Source organism: Eleutherodactylus coqui, chromosome 7 (genome assembly GCF_035609145.1).
Source record: "Eleutherodactylus coqui strain aEleCoq1 chromosome 7, aEleCoq1.hap1, whole genome shotgun sequence".
Taxonomy (NCBI): Eukaryota; Metazoa; Chordata; class Amphibia; order Anura; family Eleutherodactylidae; genus Eleutherodactylus; species Eleutherodactylus coqui.
The window spans coordinates 94,607,955-94,624,710 of NC_089843.1; the positions used below are offsets into that span (position 1 = coordinate 94,607,955).

The 16,756-nt window shown below is 42.7% G+C and overlaps 1 protein-coding gene across 1 annotated transcript in view; it reads left to right on the plus strand.

The window, feature by feature from the left end:
* Positions 1 to 16,756, plus strand: part of PDGFRL (platelet derived growth factor receptor like) — a 131,663-nt gene that overhangs the window by 91,091 nt on the left and 23,816 nt on the right. Inside the window, exons 4-5 of the mRNA XM_066573400.1 lie at positions 3,691 to 3,984; positions 5,753 to 5,892. Of these exons, the coding sequence (XP_066429497.1) occupies positions 3,691 to 3,984; positions 5,753 to 5,892 (434 nt within the window). The remainder of the gene's footprint in view (positions 1 to 3,690; positions 3,985 to 5,752; positions 5,893 to 16,756) is intronic.

Consider the following 16,756-nt stretch of genomic DNA (forward strand, 5'->3'; position numbering starts at 1 on the left):
AAAGCCGATGCCAACGAAAACCATCGCCGTATGCGCCCTGTAAACCAAAACCATACATACTATATATCAAAACAAAATGAGGAGCCCGTTACCGTACTTTATTTTAGTGTAGATTACTAATTTTAAAAAATTATAACTATTAAAAAAAATCATTTTTTTAGCTTTTTAACCCCAATAAAACTGAAAAAAGTCAGTGAAAATGATATTTAAAAAATCGCCCTATATGTCACAGAAAAAAAAACGCAGCAAAAATAATTTTGGTAGCTAAAGGAAAAAAATAGGGTAGTAAAACTATCTCATAGCTAAAATCCCTAAAAAATGTTTGGTCCTTAAGGTACAAAACAGCCTGGTCCTTAAAGGGTTAAAAAATATATGGTCTTCTGGTGTTAGGTGGATACAGAAAAACCATGCTGCTTTATTCTACTTCATAGAAGCCATTTGTCAAGAAGAGCCAGAAAGTCTCAAAAAGTCTGTGACTGCACCATAATCATTAGTAAAATCAGATTACAGGCTGCCAGATCCAATTACTTATTAGTGAATCCACTTTGCTACTAGTAAGTCATTCTTCTAAATCAACTTCATATACAATGATACTCAAAGATGGAGGCTTTCTACATGACTTTGGTCTTCATCAGGTGAAGAAACCAAAATTGTTTTGAAAATTTTCAGTAATATCTCTTTTTGTTAGCCAATAAAAGGTATCATATCTACAAGATTACTTCTTTTCCTTACTGAGAGCAATCACATTTTGTTCAACTGGCTACCATAGTGCCAAACTTTTTTATTTTTACAAAGATGGAGGCTAATGTTGTTTGAGAGTCTTCACTCATTTGACCAAACAGACATTTAGGCCATCACACACTATGTAAGTGTTGGTCAAACCCACCAATTTTGGTGTGGTCGGCTGACTGAGTAGTGAGTGACCGGATGGCAGATGTCTAACGAAAGAAGCTTGAAACATGTAGGATTTCAACATGCCCATTCCTCTTTCCCCATCTGAATGTGATAAGCTGCTGTTCCAGGCACAAACGCTTGTACAGATGAGCCACTGTAAACAGTAAAGGAGGCAATGTGAACGCCATGGCCCCTCATTATGCTGGTCGGTTGGGATCACAGAGGTTGAACGCTCATTGATCAAACATTGATGGCAGATGTTTTTCACTTTAGTGTTTTAGAATACACTATACTGGATGTAGACGCAAACACAAGTCATGTCATAGTCACTGATTACTTCAGAAGTGTCGGTGATCCAGGGATTACTCTGACTGCCAGACTTGGAGTCAGGAAGGGCTTGTTTCCCTAAAATGAAGAAAATTGGCCTCTATTTCACAGTTTTGTTTTGGTTTTTTTTGCCTTCCTCTGGATCAACAAGGCAGGACAATCGGATGAACTGGATGGATGTCTCTTTTCAGCCTTACATACTATGTTGGAGGTTCTTGCACAACTTGATGGCACATGAAGCATATATTCTTTTGCTAGATTTAAGACTCCAAGTTAAGGTGGAGTGCTACTGTATCAGCTCTGCAATCTCCAGTGCACCAAAATGGAAAACAAACACTCCCTGCTCTAGAAATAGCAATATTTCTATTCCCTTAATTACTTTTTGCTATTAATCCAGCACATTATTCGCAGCGACAGCCAAAGCTAGACATCATTACATTAATATTTATAGAAAAGTGACCCAAGCACTGAACCTGGAACTAAGCAGGATATGCCAATGCAAACCTCCCAACCAGAAATCTCCCTGAGGATATACAGGAAGACTTCAGGCTCCTTCAGAAGATTGCTATGTATTAGGACAGTAAATAATAAAGAGCCACGGAGGGTGTAGCTAATCGTGTGTTAGCTGAAAGAATTCTGAACTATGAAGTCAGACTGATAGCCAGAGGACTAACAACTTGCCTAGATGGCACATACAGTCTATGCAGAAAAGTACAGAGGTGCAAACTCTCCCTTTCAAACTAATACCTCTTAAAACTAAAAAAAGCCTAGGAGAAAAGTAATTACTCGGTCGCTAGATGATGGGCATCATTCCAAGTGAACTGATGTAAGTGAAGATGTTCCCTGCACTCATCATAAATTGACAGCTAATAACAAATGATAAGGGTTAGATTGGCTAACCAGAGTACAATGATGGGCCTTTATAATAGCAGATCCAGCTGAAGACAAGCTGTTCCATGATGTCACAAGACTGGGTCTTCATTTATAAATATTTTTATAGTGCCGATAATGTTTTTGTTATTAAATTGTGTTATATTGTAATGTCACAATTATGCCACACTAGTGTTCCAGGCTGTCCTATTGTGATGACTTTGCAACGCTCTGTGTCTTTATTTAAAGTAGTTGTCCCGTTACGGGACAAAATGCTTCCTTTAGTGCCCCCTATGCTAAATTAATAAGGGGAGCAGTACTTACTTGTTCCCCACCACCGCGATCCAGCACTGCAGCCCCACTATGATCCTGATGTTTGTTGCTGCTGCTGTCACAGAAGTCAGGTGACTGCTGAAGCCAATGAGAGTTTGCAGCGTGGCGTTCCCGAACTCTTGGCATTGCAATGCTCAGGATGTGAGCGCTGATGTCAGGATAAAGAGCGGTGACGCTTAAGCCTGTGATTGGCTGCAGCGGTCACTAGACTTCTGGTAATATCATCTGTCATAACAAACGGCAGGACCGTGATCGCAGCGGTACTACAACATTGGATCACAGAGGACAGGTAAGTACTGTTAATCTTATTTTAGCACAAAGGGTGCTAAATGGGGTATGTTGTCCAGTAACCAGACAACCCCTTTAAAAACGGTATCCTATTGTGAGCTTCTTACAATTGCTCGTGTCACAAGGCCAGTTTCACATCTGTGTGGAAGCCTCTGGCAGAGGGTCCATTGCAAATCTGGCTGAAAATACCACAAGAAAAAGCCCTCATGCAGCGCTTTCTCTTCCGTCCAAAGGCCAGGCAGTTGAGCGAAACACAAGCGGACCCCATTGTAGTCAATGAGGTCCGTTCAGCGCTGTTCGGTTCAACCACAGAGATTCTACTTGCCTGCTCCCCAAATGAAGAAGGAAAGTGGAACCCCAGGCGAAGGTGTGAAACCAACCTAAGCTATGCTTTATTTTGATGCTATCACAATAATGTTTGTCTTTATTCTTAACTCCCTCTCCTTCCCATCCCTATCTCTCTCTTCCTACTCTTTTCTTCGTCTTGTTTCCCCTTTCTTCCGCATTGCTTCTTATGGTACATGGCTTGCTTCTCTAGGGTAGGCTGAATATTTTCTTCTCCATTTTTTCACTGGCCAGCATGCATTACCAGAGATGCAAACTCTGCTAAATTAATTGGAACCCATGAAGTTACAAAGTGATGTGAAATGCGTAAGCACATGTTAAGAAACAGAACCAAACCTTTATGTGACTAGTTCATTTGACCTAAGTGTAAGTGGCCGGGCTCCTGTTAATAGGTATTACAGACATCAGTGAATGTGACGAGAAGAAGGAAAACCCTTTTTGGGGAGGTCGTTCAGCCCGCGTCCTTGGTGGCAGCCCCGATGTTTTATAGCATTCTCTAAACAGTGTTAACTGGATGCCTACTCATTTAGACAGTGGGGCATAAAGATATTCTCTACAGCAGTTAATCATAAGGGAGCCCACTAGAGATACTACTACTTCCACTGACTAACAATGAAATGACATCTCTTGCAGATAAAGGAGAACTCTTCGTACCAGCTCCAAGCTACTTTGAGATTGTCTACATGCACCCCGATAAACCAGCCATCATTCCATGTCGTGTGACCACTGCGTTGGCTAAAGTCACCCTACACAAAGAGTTTCCAGCTGAAGAAATCAAAGCTGACGGGAGAGACATAAGCTACGATGTAAAGAGAGGTTTCATTTACCAGCATCCCAGTTCTAACCAAAGTGGCGTGGTATACTGCCGAGCGGAGGCCAGGGGAGCCCCACAAATATCCATTAAATACCAGCTGCTCTATGTGGAAGGTATAGCTAAAGCTGTCTCTTTGGTCTTCTAATACATTGTGACTTGTTTTATGTTGGCAGGGACAGTTTTGGACAAAGTGTGGCCCTAGGCAAAATTAAAAGTGGGCCCGAAATTCTGAAATAATGTACCAACACACTCATGTTCATTCGACTCAGTAAATTAAAATACAATATATATTCTGACCCCATTCCCCAGATCCAACAGAGGGCAGGCAGACAGCTCTTGTGGCTTCTGTCACCTTGGCACTATTTAACATTGTCCTCTTCAGACCCCTGATATAATGTCCACATTATGTGCTCCCTAGCGAAAGGTAGATGAAGCCCTGAACTCTATGAAGATTGTGGACCCCCCCACCAGTCTAAAGTTTTGGTGTTGATCTGATGCTTAAGGCCCATTTAAAACGAACGATTATCGCTCAAAATTCATTCAAAAGACCATAAATGAGCGCTAATCATTAGATGTAAACGCAGGTATTGTGCACTTTTTGTTTGAACAATGATTTTTAGGAGAACTTAAAATCCACCTTTCAGCTACTAACAGGTTAAACAAACACATTTATCTCTCAGTAGACCACACACTGTTATCTCCACGGGAGCAGGCAGCAGAACAACGCAACTGTGTGCACATTGTTCTTAATTGTGATTAATCACACGATGGGCTCTGCAAACCGCTCTTGGAGGCTCTTTTACATGCAAATGAAGATGATAAAGTGTTGATGGCTTTTAACACTTGATGCAAATGGACTGGAAAATCTTTCAGTCGTTTTAAAGATTATCTTTGCTTGTAAATGGGCCTTTACTGTACAGATACAATAGAATCAAATTTATTGCACAGATGGGGTACCAGAGCCAAGCTTAACACATACATACGTGTAATATCAGAACCAGGCACATGTACACAGTACCATAACCAAGCTTACTACATAGATATGGTATAAAAACCAAGCTTACCACATAGATATGATATGAGAATCAAACTTCCTGAATGAAAATAGTACCAGAAATAAGCTTATGGTAGCCTTTGTCAGAAAAAATATTTTATTTATTACCATTGTAAAAACTAAAAAAAATGAAAATAGCAGATTGTTGACATACAATTGTGTTCCATTTTTATGTACCCCTGTCTATGGATGCTGCTGCTGATCATTTTTACATCCCAAAATCCACAATACATTTTCAACCAATCTGCAGTATAAATTGACCAGCTACACATTTATTATCCACTCCTCAGACCAATTTCAATGTTGTCTCTTCGGAGAAGCAGGGATCCTCCGGTGTGGCTGGCACAGCTGCAGCAGAGGATGGCAGAGTTTCCCTCATTGCAAACAATGGGGCTGTGTTGCGAGATCACGCAGCCAGACAGAACATGCCGTGAATTGTTTCCCGCATCGCTGTGTCATGTTCAGACTTGTGCATCTCAAAACGCACAAATCTCGGGTGATTTTATCGGCCGTGTGAAGCCGGCCTTAGGGTATGTTCACACAGCAGTATTTGCCACAAAAAATGGTACTTCTTGATGCAGGGAAAAATTTTACATTTCAGATTTACATACACAGATTTTGCTCATCGCCAGGGAAAATTCTGCAAGCGGATCCGCGCCAGGAACCATGGCAAAAAGAAGCATATTTTGACATGGAATTTGCTGCAGCAAATTCCGCCGTGTGAACATACCATAAAGACGCAGAAAATTTTGCGCCAAAATGACACTGGCTTATACATTTAAACCCTGATAAGTACTATATAATATATCTTCATCTGTTTTCTCTAGTTCCCAGCGGCCCGCCTTCTGCAACTATTACTGCCTCAGCCAACAAGGTTCGGAGTGGAAATGACTTAAGTATCTTCTGCACAGTCCTGGGGGAACCAAACGTAGATGTAGAATTTACATGGATGTACCCAGGACAACAAGTAAGATGATAGCAAAACTTCTGAATGTATTAAGTTCAAGTGAGGTTTTTAACCAGGTGCAACACATTTGAATACATTTGGGACTTAACGAGCAGTGTATTGGAGCTAAAAGTAGATGATATGTCCAGGACACACTGTCTTGAGTGAATCTGATGGGCTCTCCCAGATGGTGTTAGGCTGGTTACAGTCGGATCTATCATCAAAACAGATGGTTGGAGTCACATTTGCCCACTATAGACCCCTAAGCAGCGAACATTGTCCATGCTCTATGAGAACAGAAAATAAAAAAAATTCAGAACATCTCTATGCGCAATATAGATCACTTTGTAATATCCAAAGTACTGCCTACGTACTGCTACACTGCTGAATTCATAGCCAAAAACATTCAAACCACTAACAGGCGACTGCAGTAACTGATTATTTTGTGACAATGGAACCAGGCCCATTTACACCAGCTGATGATTGCTCAAAAATCACTAATCGGCGATCGTTTTAGTGATAATCGTTGCATCTAAATGCACGCCCATCGTGCACTTTTCATGCACTGCTAGCTAATCATTAAATTCAGTCCAACCTAAAAATCGTCATACACTCTAATCAGAAGTTCCCCAGGGAGAGTGCTGATAGCATTGTTTCCATTGGAGAACAAATGATCTGAGCGCAGATAAGAGCCACTGGGCTATTAACTGCATTCATTTGCACACTTAATTGCTCTTAAGTAGTTGAGTAGCTACTTAATAGTTTATGCAAAATGATCACTCAAAGCAGTCACTCAAACTGTCGTTTGAGCGATTATCGGCTGGTGTAAATGGGCCTTTAGGCAGCAAGTGAACAGTCAGTTCTTGTAGTTGATGTTTTGGAAGCAGGAAAAGTGGTCAAGTATAAGGATCTGAGCAACTTTGACAAGGTACAAACTATGATGGCTGGATAACTGGGCCAGAGCATTTCCAAAATGGCACATCTTGTGCGGTGTTCCTGGCATAGTGATCACATTCTATCTTTCACACCACAACTCACTTGAACAAAGTATGGCATGGCATTTTTGGTTCACACTCTTACAGTCTACGGTCACAACAGCAGTAATTTCCAAGGCTTTGCTGAGCCCACAGCACAGTCTATCTTTCTAGGTAGAGGTCTAAAACCACCCCAATACTCCAGGGACACTGTCGGCAAAAGGTTTTCCACAGACCTTGCTTTCCCAAGCAAGGCCTCCACCAATATGAATCAAGATAACTGGGCAGCAGGTTACCACCCAACAGCTATAGTGTGGCTCACTGGCCAGATCCAACTCCACTCTCACAGGCCAGTCTGGATGATACTTACGACTTCTAGTCAATATTATGTAGCCAATACAGACACAACAGCCACTTGCTGTACATTCTACTGCTAAGTACATCTCAACTCTCCGAGGTGCACAAAACCAGCTTCTATATATCTCATGGGCTTTGCTTACAGCTAGAATACCTGCAAATCCAAATATGTGACCCTGAAGTCCTTCAAAAGTAACAAAGAGAAGTGCAATACAGCATCAATGTCAAAGGAACAGGACCTGTGAACAAAGGAACAGGTAAACATTACATAAAACTCAACAAAGTTGCCGAGTTCACTTCACTGGCACAATAGTACAGCTCAGATACATCATTTACAAGGGGTGCCGTCCAGGTTTACTGATGCCTCAGTTCAACCACCCCATTAAGTGTTGACTGCAACAGGCATTTGTCAGACACTTTAGGCCTCAGCTTAATTCCAAGGATTGGGAAATCCAACATGCCCCACTCTTCTTTCTTGTGACGGACGAACAGAATGAAATTTGACTGCTGCAGGCATTCGGGTTCAGAATAATGGCAGGGCAAATGAAATGGAATAATGCAATACCCCCATTACTTAGAAGAACTATTCAGATAAGAGAATCTAAACAATGGCTACTTACGCAGTTACTTATATACTAGGCTTAGATGCCTGACACTCCCTAATGTTGCTGGTACTATACAGTTGTAAGATCTCTTTTATTGCACTCACATAATATTTACACATTGCAAAGCATATTTGCCCTTCTATATGAATATTACCATTATGCCCTTTTGTAAAGCACCAGACTAGATATGCAGTGTTGTACAATGGCAGACGGACAAGAGAAGAGAATATAACATATCTGTTTCATAATCGCACACACCCAGAAGATTCCTGTGCTCCGCGGCAATGTTTTCCACATATTGTCTTCTGACCCTTTGTGACACATCTTCCTGCCAAACACAGAGACGGGTATGTTGCTGCCGTCCATGAGAATCTGGGCTGGGACAGTGTCAGATCCGACTCACAATGTTGATACTGGCAGCAAGTGCTCTTTATCATGACTCCTAGTTCAGAGCACAGAGTACAATGTGACAATGAGGAGTCACTACAAGAGCCCTATTATATCTTCACAAACAATTACAGAAACTAATATTAAAGGGCAGTTCATTCTGACAGCTCCCGTATTTTTCTCTATTTACAATTGCAAAAATAATTACAGCATCACTCTGTATGTTAGTGATGCTTTAACCCCTTAGTGACGGCCCCATTGCCTTTTTACGTTCTGGTTAAGTGTGCTTTAATCTTCAGGGCTGTAAAAACACACTTGCTCTGAGGATTAAGGCCGTGGGGGCTGTGGATGTGACAGCTCCGGAGGCAGCCTACAACCTGGAGTTGTCATGGGGGGGGATATCCGACCCCCAGTCACGTATCAATGGATAACGGCGATCGTATCAATGTAAATAAAAAGTGAAAAAAAGTTAAAGTTTCAGCTCTCCTCACGGATTGGATTCATGAGAGGAGCTGAAACTACTCACCCCCATCCTCTGCGATGTCCTGCGGCGATCTGGTCCGGGAAGCACTTGCCGCAGTCCTCTGGCTAACATGTGTAGCTGAGAGCAGATAGATACCACCGGGGATTACTGTATGCGGTTCCTTGTCACATGATTGCCGTTATCCAATGAACTTCGGCGATCATGTTAAGTTTTAAAAAAAAGTGTAAGAAAAAGAAAAAAAAAGTTTAAGTTTAATCTCCCCACACAGATCATATCTGTGAGGGAAGATGAAATTACGTACCTAAGGCCCCTGGATTTATCCATGGACCTTTCCCCGCCTTCTGTGCACACACCCATCGTTAACATGGTGGACGCATGCGCAAAAGCCGCAGATTGCCAGGGTAATTTTAAATCTCCCTGCTCCTGAAAGCCTCCCTTTCACGGCCGTACGTGGTTTACGTGGATAGCCGTGATCACGTAAAAGTAAAAAAAAAGTAAAAATTTCACTTCCCGTCACGGATCTGAACTGTGAAGGGAGGCAAAATTACTTACCTAAGGCCCCCATTGAGCTCTTTGTCCATGGACCTTTCCCCAACTTCAGTGCATGCGTCCTGCGGCAAAATGACGGACGTAAGTGCAGAAGCTGGGAAGGGCCTGGGACATGTGAAATCTCCTGGCTACTAGAGGTCCCCGAGAGCCTGGAGCCGTGACCCAGTGATAATGGCCATCACTTAAAAGTTAAAAAAAGTTGAAGTTTAATGCTCCTTTCGGTTTGGGCCCCGTTGTGCATACAGACATAAGATTAGAGCCACAATGGGTATGTTTCAGAACTCAGGACAAGCAGGGGTATCCATTTTGGGGTGAAAGCCTTCATACATATGTGTGCTGTAGAAAAAAAACTTTTTAAAATGACACAATTGCAAAAAAAATGAAAATCATATTTTTTTCTTTCTGCTTTGCTTAGATTCATTCAAAAACTGTGGGGTCAAAATACGCAGTACACCCCTAGAGGAATTCTTTAAGGGGTCTAGTTCAAAATGGGGTCATTTGTGGGGCTTTCCTGCCGTTTTGGCCGCTCAGGGGCTCTACAAGTGGGCAATGCAGCCTAAAACTACTTCAAGCACAATTTCTGTTCTGAAAGCCACCGTTCGCTCCTTTCATTTTGGGCCGCGTTCTGCATACAGACATAATATTAGGGCCACAATGGGTATGTTCTGAACACTGGACTAACAGGGGAGTCCATTTCGGAGTGTAAATCCTCATTTTCATTTGCGCTATAAAAAACCCTAAAGTTTATCAAATGTGCATCCAGAATAAAGTAAACAGATGGAAATATATATCTTAAAAATTTGTACAGTATGTTTGCACATATTTGAGATATTACAGTTGAAAATGTAAAAAAAAATTCAAAATGTTACCAATTTTGGCACTTTTAGTAAATATGCACAAATTCTATTGTTTTTTTTTACCACCTAAATGAAGTACAATGTCAGAATCACTTGGATATTCAAAACCTTTATGGAGTTATTCTATGTTAAAGTGACGCATGTCAGATTTCCAAAATTTGGCTCCTCACTAAGGTGCAAGCAGGCTTCGTCACTAAGGGGTTAAAGGTTCTTTACACCTTTACAACTAGTTCTTTATTGTTGCCAATTCATCTTTGCAAATGGCTTTAAATTGAAAATCTCTAACGTTTTGTGTCTACAGCTCCTCTAGTAATCTAGGAGTCGCCATAATCAGAGATTACAAAAAATTCTGTGTAGTCTGATTGTGTAGTCATATTTATCCATTTAGAAGGAGAGCACTACCACCACCTGCAGCACCTTGAGGGCGCAGTGTGGTCTTTGCTATAAATCTATACTCAGTCATAAGTGAGTAAATATTGCCAGCGTGCTAACTAATCAGTGGGATCTGCCATGGGGGTGCAGAAGTCAGGTGAAATCCATCCTTGGTTCATTTTTGTAAACATCAGGCGCTTCACATTGTCTTTGGACAGGCGGATGTGTCTGTCAGTTATCACACCCCTAGCTGTACCTAACACCGTTTCTGATATCACACTGGCAACAGGGCAGGCAAACACCTCTCAAGCATGTTGTGCAAGCTCTGGCCACTAGTCCAGCCTAGACACCCAGAAGTCAAAGGGGACAACGCCATGTCTGAGTACATCCACGTAGGAGCTGACATACTTTCGACTATCATAGATAAGTGCTGCCTGTGACTGTGATTCCTATCACGTGCTATTGCTGCAGGCTGTAAAGCGGTGAAAAAAACATGCCACACCTCTGTTAGAATTCACTTGTCACCACTGGGGGTGCTGTGGGCAGCTACCTGCTCATCCACCATAGGCCAAAGAGCTGCAGTCCATTGTGGATGTATCCCCATAGTCATGGGGAAATGCTATGCTCAGGCTGCTTTACAGTCTATCCTGAATGTCAGATTTTGAGGTCTCTCTCCAATCCCCAAATGAGATTTGTCATTTTGGCCCTGTAGTGGCAATCAAGGAAGGTGGCCACTCAGTAATAATCTGACTTTTAATGTGGCCTATGCAATGGTCTTTCTGCAAGCACTGCAGAATAAAAGCACTCATATGCCTCAAAGTGCCTAAGGGTGATGGCTCACATGCCTTGGGGTCAGGTCTAAGAGTGTCCTCCAGCTGCTCCTGCCATCCACGTAGAATAGCTGGGATTAGTGATGGATGGAAGGAACGTTGCGTATCTCTCCTGCTTCTGCTCCTATACTACTATATAATAGAAACATGTTGAAGAAGACGTCCCCCTTTCTTGCCCAAGAAAAGGGGAGTAATGGCGGACTAGCGAGACAGTTGGGAGATTGGTATCTCTTTCTCCTCCTTTTGTGACAACATTGTCCCTGAGGCCCTGTAGCGTCTGTTCCAGCAGACAGACAACAGGGATGGTCATACTGATATTTATTGGGTGTGCCTAAAAAATTTGGTCTGACTAGAGGCCAAAATGAAGAAAAAAAAAAATCTACGAATGTAATATTAAGGGGGTTGTCCAACTATAGGATGTTGTGACATATCATAGATCATCACTCACTATCAGATGAAGTCCAACTGCCAGGGTCTCCATAATACTAAAAATGAAGGGTATGCAGCACTGTATAAACAATGCACTGATTTTTCCTGCACAGTGACACTCCTAGCCGCCAGCCGTGCAGAGCGCTACAACACAGCCCTATTGAGTTAAATGAAGATTTGTCGCAGTTCACTGCGCAGCGGGTGTCCGGCTATGTAGGAAAGTTGTTTTAAGGAGCAGTGTGGTCCCAGAGGTCGGTCTCCCACAGTTAGTATGTTATGACATATCCTAGCAATATGGCTTGTCATTATAATATGGGAATATCCCCTGAAGTGAGCAGTGCAAGGGTTAGGACAAACGTGTTTTGGATAGATGGGTGTGTATATCTATTTTTTGAGTGAAGTATAATTCCTTTACGGATAGCTTCCCAGATGGCAGATTTGTTTTAGAAATTTCTGCATCTTAACCCTTTCCAATCCACTGTCTTACGTCTAAAGACATTCTGATTGAAAGCTGTACAGCTTCCGATGTTTGAAGATGTCCGGCAGGGTACTCTTACTGTATCTTACTGGCGCTCTGTTGTCAGGGGCCTCTCCAGCATATCCAATATTGCAGTACTGGCTCTAGCCTGCAGGTAGCGCCATTGTATAATGGCGGAAAGAGAAAACTCCCTAGGAAACCCTGAATCCAAAATTGGATTGCAAAGGGTTAAAAAAATGGATCCCATGTTTCTGAGAGTGGTCTGTAATTATTAAACACACACTACAGAAACTGACACAGAACTGACCTATCATGAGGATAAATCATCAATAGTATTCTCCCTGGAAAACCCCTTTAACTGTAGAGGATGCAGATAATGCATTCAATAACTGTCTTTAACAGTCATTGCAGCATATTGTAGGTCACTATGTGTGTCCACATCACTCTTGAACACCACTTTTGGTGGAATCTCCCACACACATGGCTAATGGTCCTTTTCAACCAGTTGAGCTCTCAGCCAACATCTGAGTGCCAGTTGTAATGAATGTTTCATTTTTCCTTCATATGGGCTGAGATTCGGCTTATGGGGCCAAATGCTAATTAGGTTTGTTTGTCAGCATAGGCTGGCCATACATCTCACCATTCACAGGTGTAGAGCCGATCAGTAAGCATTTTTATGCTTGCTGAAACTGAACCATCAGCTTACGAATGACTCTTCACTTATTCATCAGCTGATTGTTGGTCCATTTATATGGTCCAAATATTGGGCAAAGAGAGCACGGAGGAACATTTGGACCTGGTAATTGGCCTGTGTAAAAGATCTTTAACATATGCATAGGGTCCACTTGACCAAACATATACCAAATTAGTGTCTTTTAGGCACATGCCATGCAGGTCTGCACCAGTATACGTTTTCTTTTACACTGTGAAATACCACAGTCTATTACACTATACCATACAGAAAAACATGCTGTATACTGTATACTGCTCAGACAGTCCTGCTGCGGACGCTCCTGGAGCGAAGACCGGACTTTACAGAGACAGTTGTCAGGTCGATGCTGTGGGCGTCACCTGGCCATCTCCTGCTACCCAGAGTAGCCAACCCATGTCTCCACCCATACGTCCGGTGGAGACATATTACACTAATACCGAGTATGGTATTAGTAGCGGCACAGTTGTCAGCGGGGAACAGGAGCAAAGATCGGACAGCAGCAGGGACAGCTGACAGGTCTATGCTGTGGGTGTCACCTGGCCGTCTCCTGATACTCAGGGTAGCCAACCGATGTCTTCACCTATACTTTCGGTGGAGACATATTACACTGATACCAAGTATATTAAAGCCTTCTCATGTACAGATGGTTATTTTGAGAAATATTCCATATGAATACCTTTAATGGAAAGCTGTGATGTGAGACAAAGCCTTAATGTCACGGCTCACTGGTGGTGTTGGATAGGGGTGCCGTAACAACTTCAGCCCCATTACACATGCCGGCGTATGTTCAGTGTCATTCTGCCGCTGGACACCAATATGAGCCATTCTCTGCTGGTGTGTAGATGAATTGGACAGCTGGGAGATATGTGTCCCAACCAGCCAATCGGCACTTGTCTGTACAAATATATTCCGGCTTCTCCTTACTGTGGATGCCGGTTATAATTATTGTCTGAGAGTGTTTCTAGTCAAGTCAGCGGCTCCAGTCCTGTCCCACAGACCAGATAAGTCTGTTTGGCATTTATGTTATATGGTGTGCTATAACATCTATCTCCTGCCTAATTGCTATCTTTTGCATTGGAGTATCATCTGATTTATTGTGTGCTTGTGTAACATCTATGCTGCATATTTTTTAACCCATTTTAGCAACCTTTATCCCTGTTTCCAACTAGGGAAAGTCAGGGTCACCCTCTTCAATGCGAATGTTCTGCTTTTAGGTAGGGTCTCTAGTAGAGATGAGCGAGCGTACTCGGAAAAGCACTACTCGCTCGAGTAATGTGCCTTAGCCGAGTATCTCCCTGCTCGTCCCTGAAGATTCGGGTGCCGCTGCGGCTGACAGGTGAGTCGCAGCGGGGAGCGGGGGGGAGCGGGCGGGAGAGAGGGAGAGAAAGATCTCCCCTCCGTTCCTCCCCGCTCTCCCCTGCAGCTCCCCGCTCCGTGCCGGCACCCGAATCTTCAGGGACGAGCACAGCGATACTCGGATAAATCAAATTACTCGAGCGAGTAGTGCTTTTCCGAGTACGCTCGCTCATCTCTAGTCTCTACACATCATTAGGTTCGGGTCAGATTTCCCATTTCTTAGTTTCATTATGAATATACTGTGTTCTCCATGTCAGTATATTGTGTGTATATTCGTTCCCGTAAGATAATGGTTATGTCGGATCTGAACAAGGTGCTGGGCATCCAGCTGAAATGCAGTACTTTAGTTTTGTGCAGTTTGCTGGAGGTTCTCTAATCTCTACCCAAGTTTTTCTGTAACTGTCCAATAGTTCTGAAACTTTGAGAGTCAATGACCCGTTACTGCAGGATCAAAAGATTTGACAGCGTATAACTTTTAATACACTAGAGCACCCAAGAATGTGGAACTGCAACAATTTATGTAACTGATTACTTATTCACTTACTGTAGTTGATATAATAAAGAGTTACGTGCTTGCATACAGTTCCACGGTGCTTGCTGGAGACAGTAGGTAATGACGGAGATGATAAGGGCTGACTGTGGAGGAAGCCATGCACTGACAGGAAGCATTAGTCCAGGTCCGTGATGAGAGGGAAATGACTCACTTGTCAATTGGAAGTAAGACAGATAGCATTACAGCTGCAGCAGATGTTCTGTGGATGGAGAGGCTGCCAGACTTTTACAAATACCCCTTTATTACAAATAATTAGCTAGAACAGCCTGTAGAAAGCGGGAAGAGGCCAGTTCTAGTTTCTCATAATTAGTACAAGCTCTGTAGCCACTTTCTCCCCCACAATTGGAATTTCTATTGTAGTCTTCATGGAGAGTAATTACAGTTAATATCAGCAAACCCCAAAGCTGAAAACATCTGAAATGTAAACTTAATATGAAAACGCTGTTTTTGCCCGTGGGCCCTGCGAATACGTTGAAATTCTCCAATAACCGCTAATGCTGTTTTTAAACATACAGTTATTATGCTATTCAAAATTATCACTGATATTTCCAGTAAACCCTGATGAACATGGCTGCAAGCCAATACAGTATATCCGTATCACATGTACATACAGTGGTAGCATGACAGAAGGCCAATAACACTTGATAAAGCTGCATGGGGTTTTACCCCGAATTGCTGTGGCCCTTGACGGTGTGGCGCACCAATGCTAGGAGTACGGATGGCCTAAGGGTGTTATCGCATATGCAGGTTCTGTGCACAAATTTCTGTGAGTGAAGGACAGTTCCATATGTATATACGAATGGGTTTTTCTCTACATCCGGTGCATCAATTTCTGCGTGCCTCATTCGGATTAATGGTATACAGTCCGAGAAATTTCTGTAACACATTTTGCTGCATGTGAATATAAAATTCAATGAAGATCATGTGTGCAGTTAAGATGTTTTAAAAGCGTTGTCCAGTTGTAATATAGGCCATCAATAATATATCGGAAGAGGTTTGCCACCTGGGAGCCCTGACGATCAGCTGTTTGCTGGGTTAGTGTGTTCATACAATGAGCTGATTTCTGCTGAAAGCAGACAGCTCTGTTCCCATTGCAGTGGCCAGGCTTGGTATTGCAGGCCAAGTTCCCATTCACTACAATGTGAGCTGGACCACTGAAGTGAGAACATTGCTGCCTGCTTCCTGCAGAAATCAGCTCATTGCACAAGGAATATGCTGTGGGACTGATGGTCAGGAGAGTGGAGGCAGGCTGACTAAAAGGAGTACTATTCTCAGAAGGGCACCACAACCGTTTTGTCTCAGGAATTGGTAAGGGTCTCAGTCTCTACCAATCAGTATGATGCACCAGAGCAAACTGCATTAACCCTTTAAAAGTGGCACAGCTGTACTTCAATAGTGTTACAGCATAAAACAGGTCAAGTTCCAGAGGCGCTTTCACTGCCAGATCAAATTTTATGAGATAATCTTTTACTATTTATCTGCTCCCTAGCTAGAATCTGATCTGCTATGGGGGAATTCTATTAGCGCACATATAGGCAGAATGCCTTTCACACTAGTGTGTCAAAAAGCATCAGAAAACTGTGCTTGACTCTTATTAACCCTTTCCAATCCACTGTCTGATGTCTAAAGACATTCTGATTGAAGGCTGTACAGCTCCGATGTCAGAAGACGTCCAGCAGGGTAATCTTACTGTATATTACTGGCCGCTCTGTTGTCAGGTGCCTCTCCAGCATGTCCCATACCGCAGTACTGGCTCTAGCCAGCAGATGGTGCCATTGTATAATGGCAGAAAGAGAAAGCCCCCTAGGAAATCCTGAATCCCAAATTGGATTGCAAAGGGTTAACATCCAGATGCCAAAAACACTGAAAGGCAGAAACAATAGTACTCAAAGGGGTGGTCAGAAGTAACGAAAATGTAGGAAAAGTGATGACATAAAAAGAA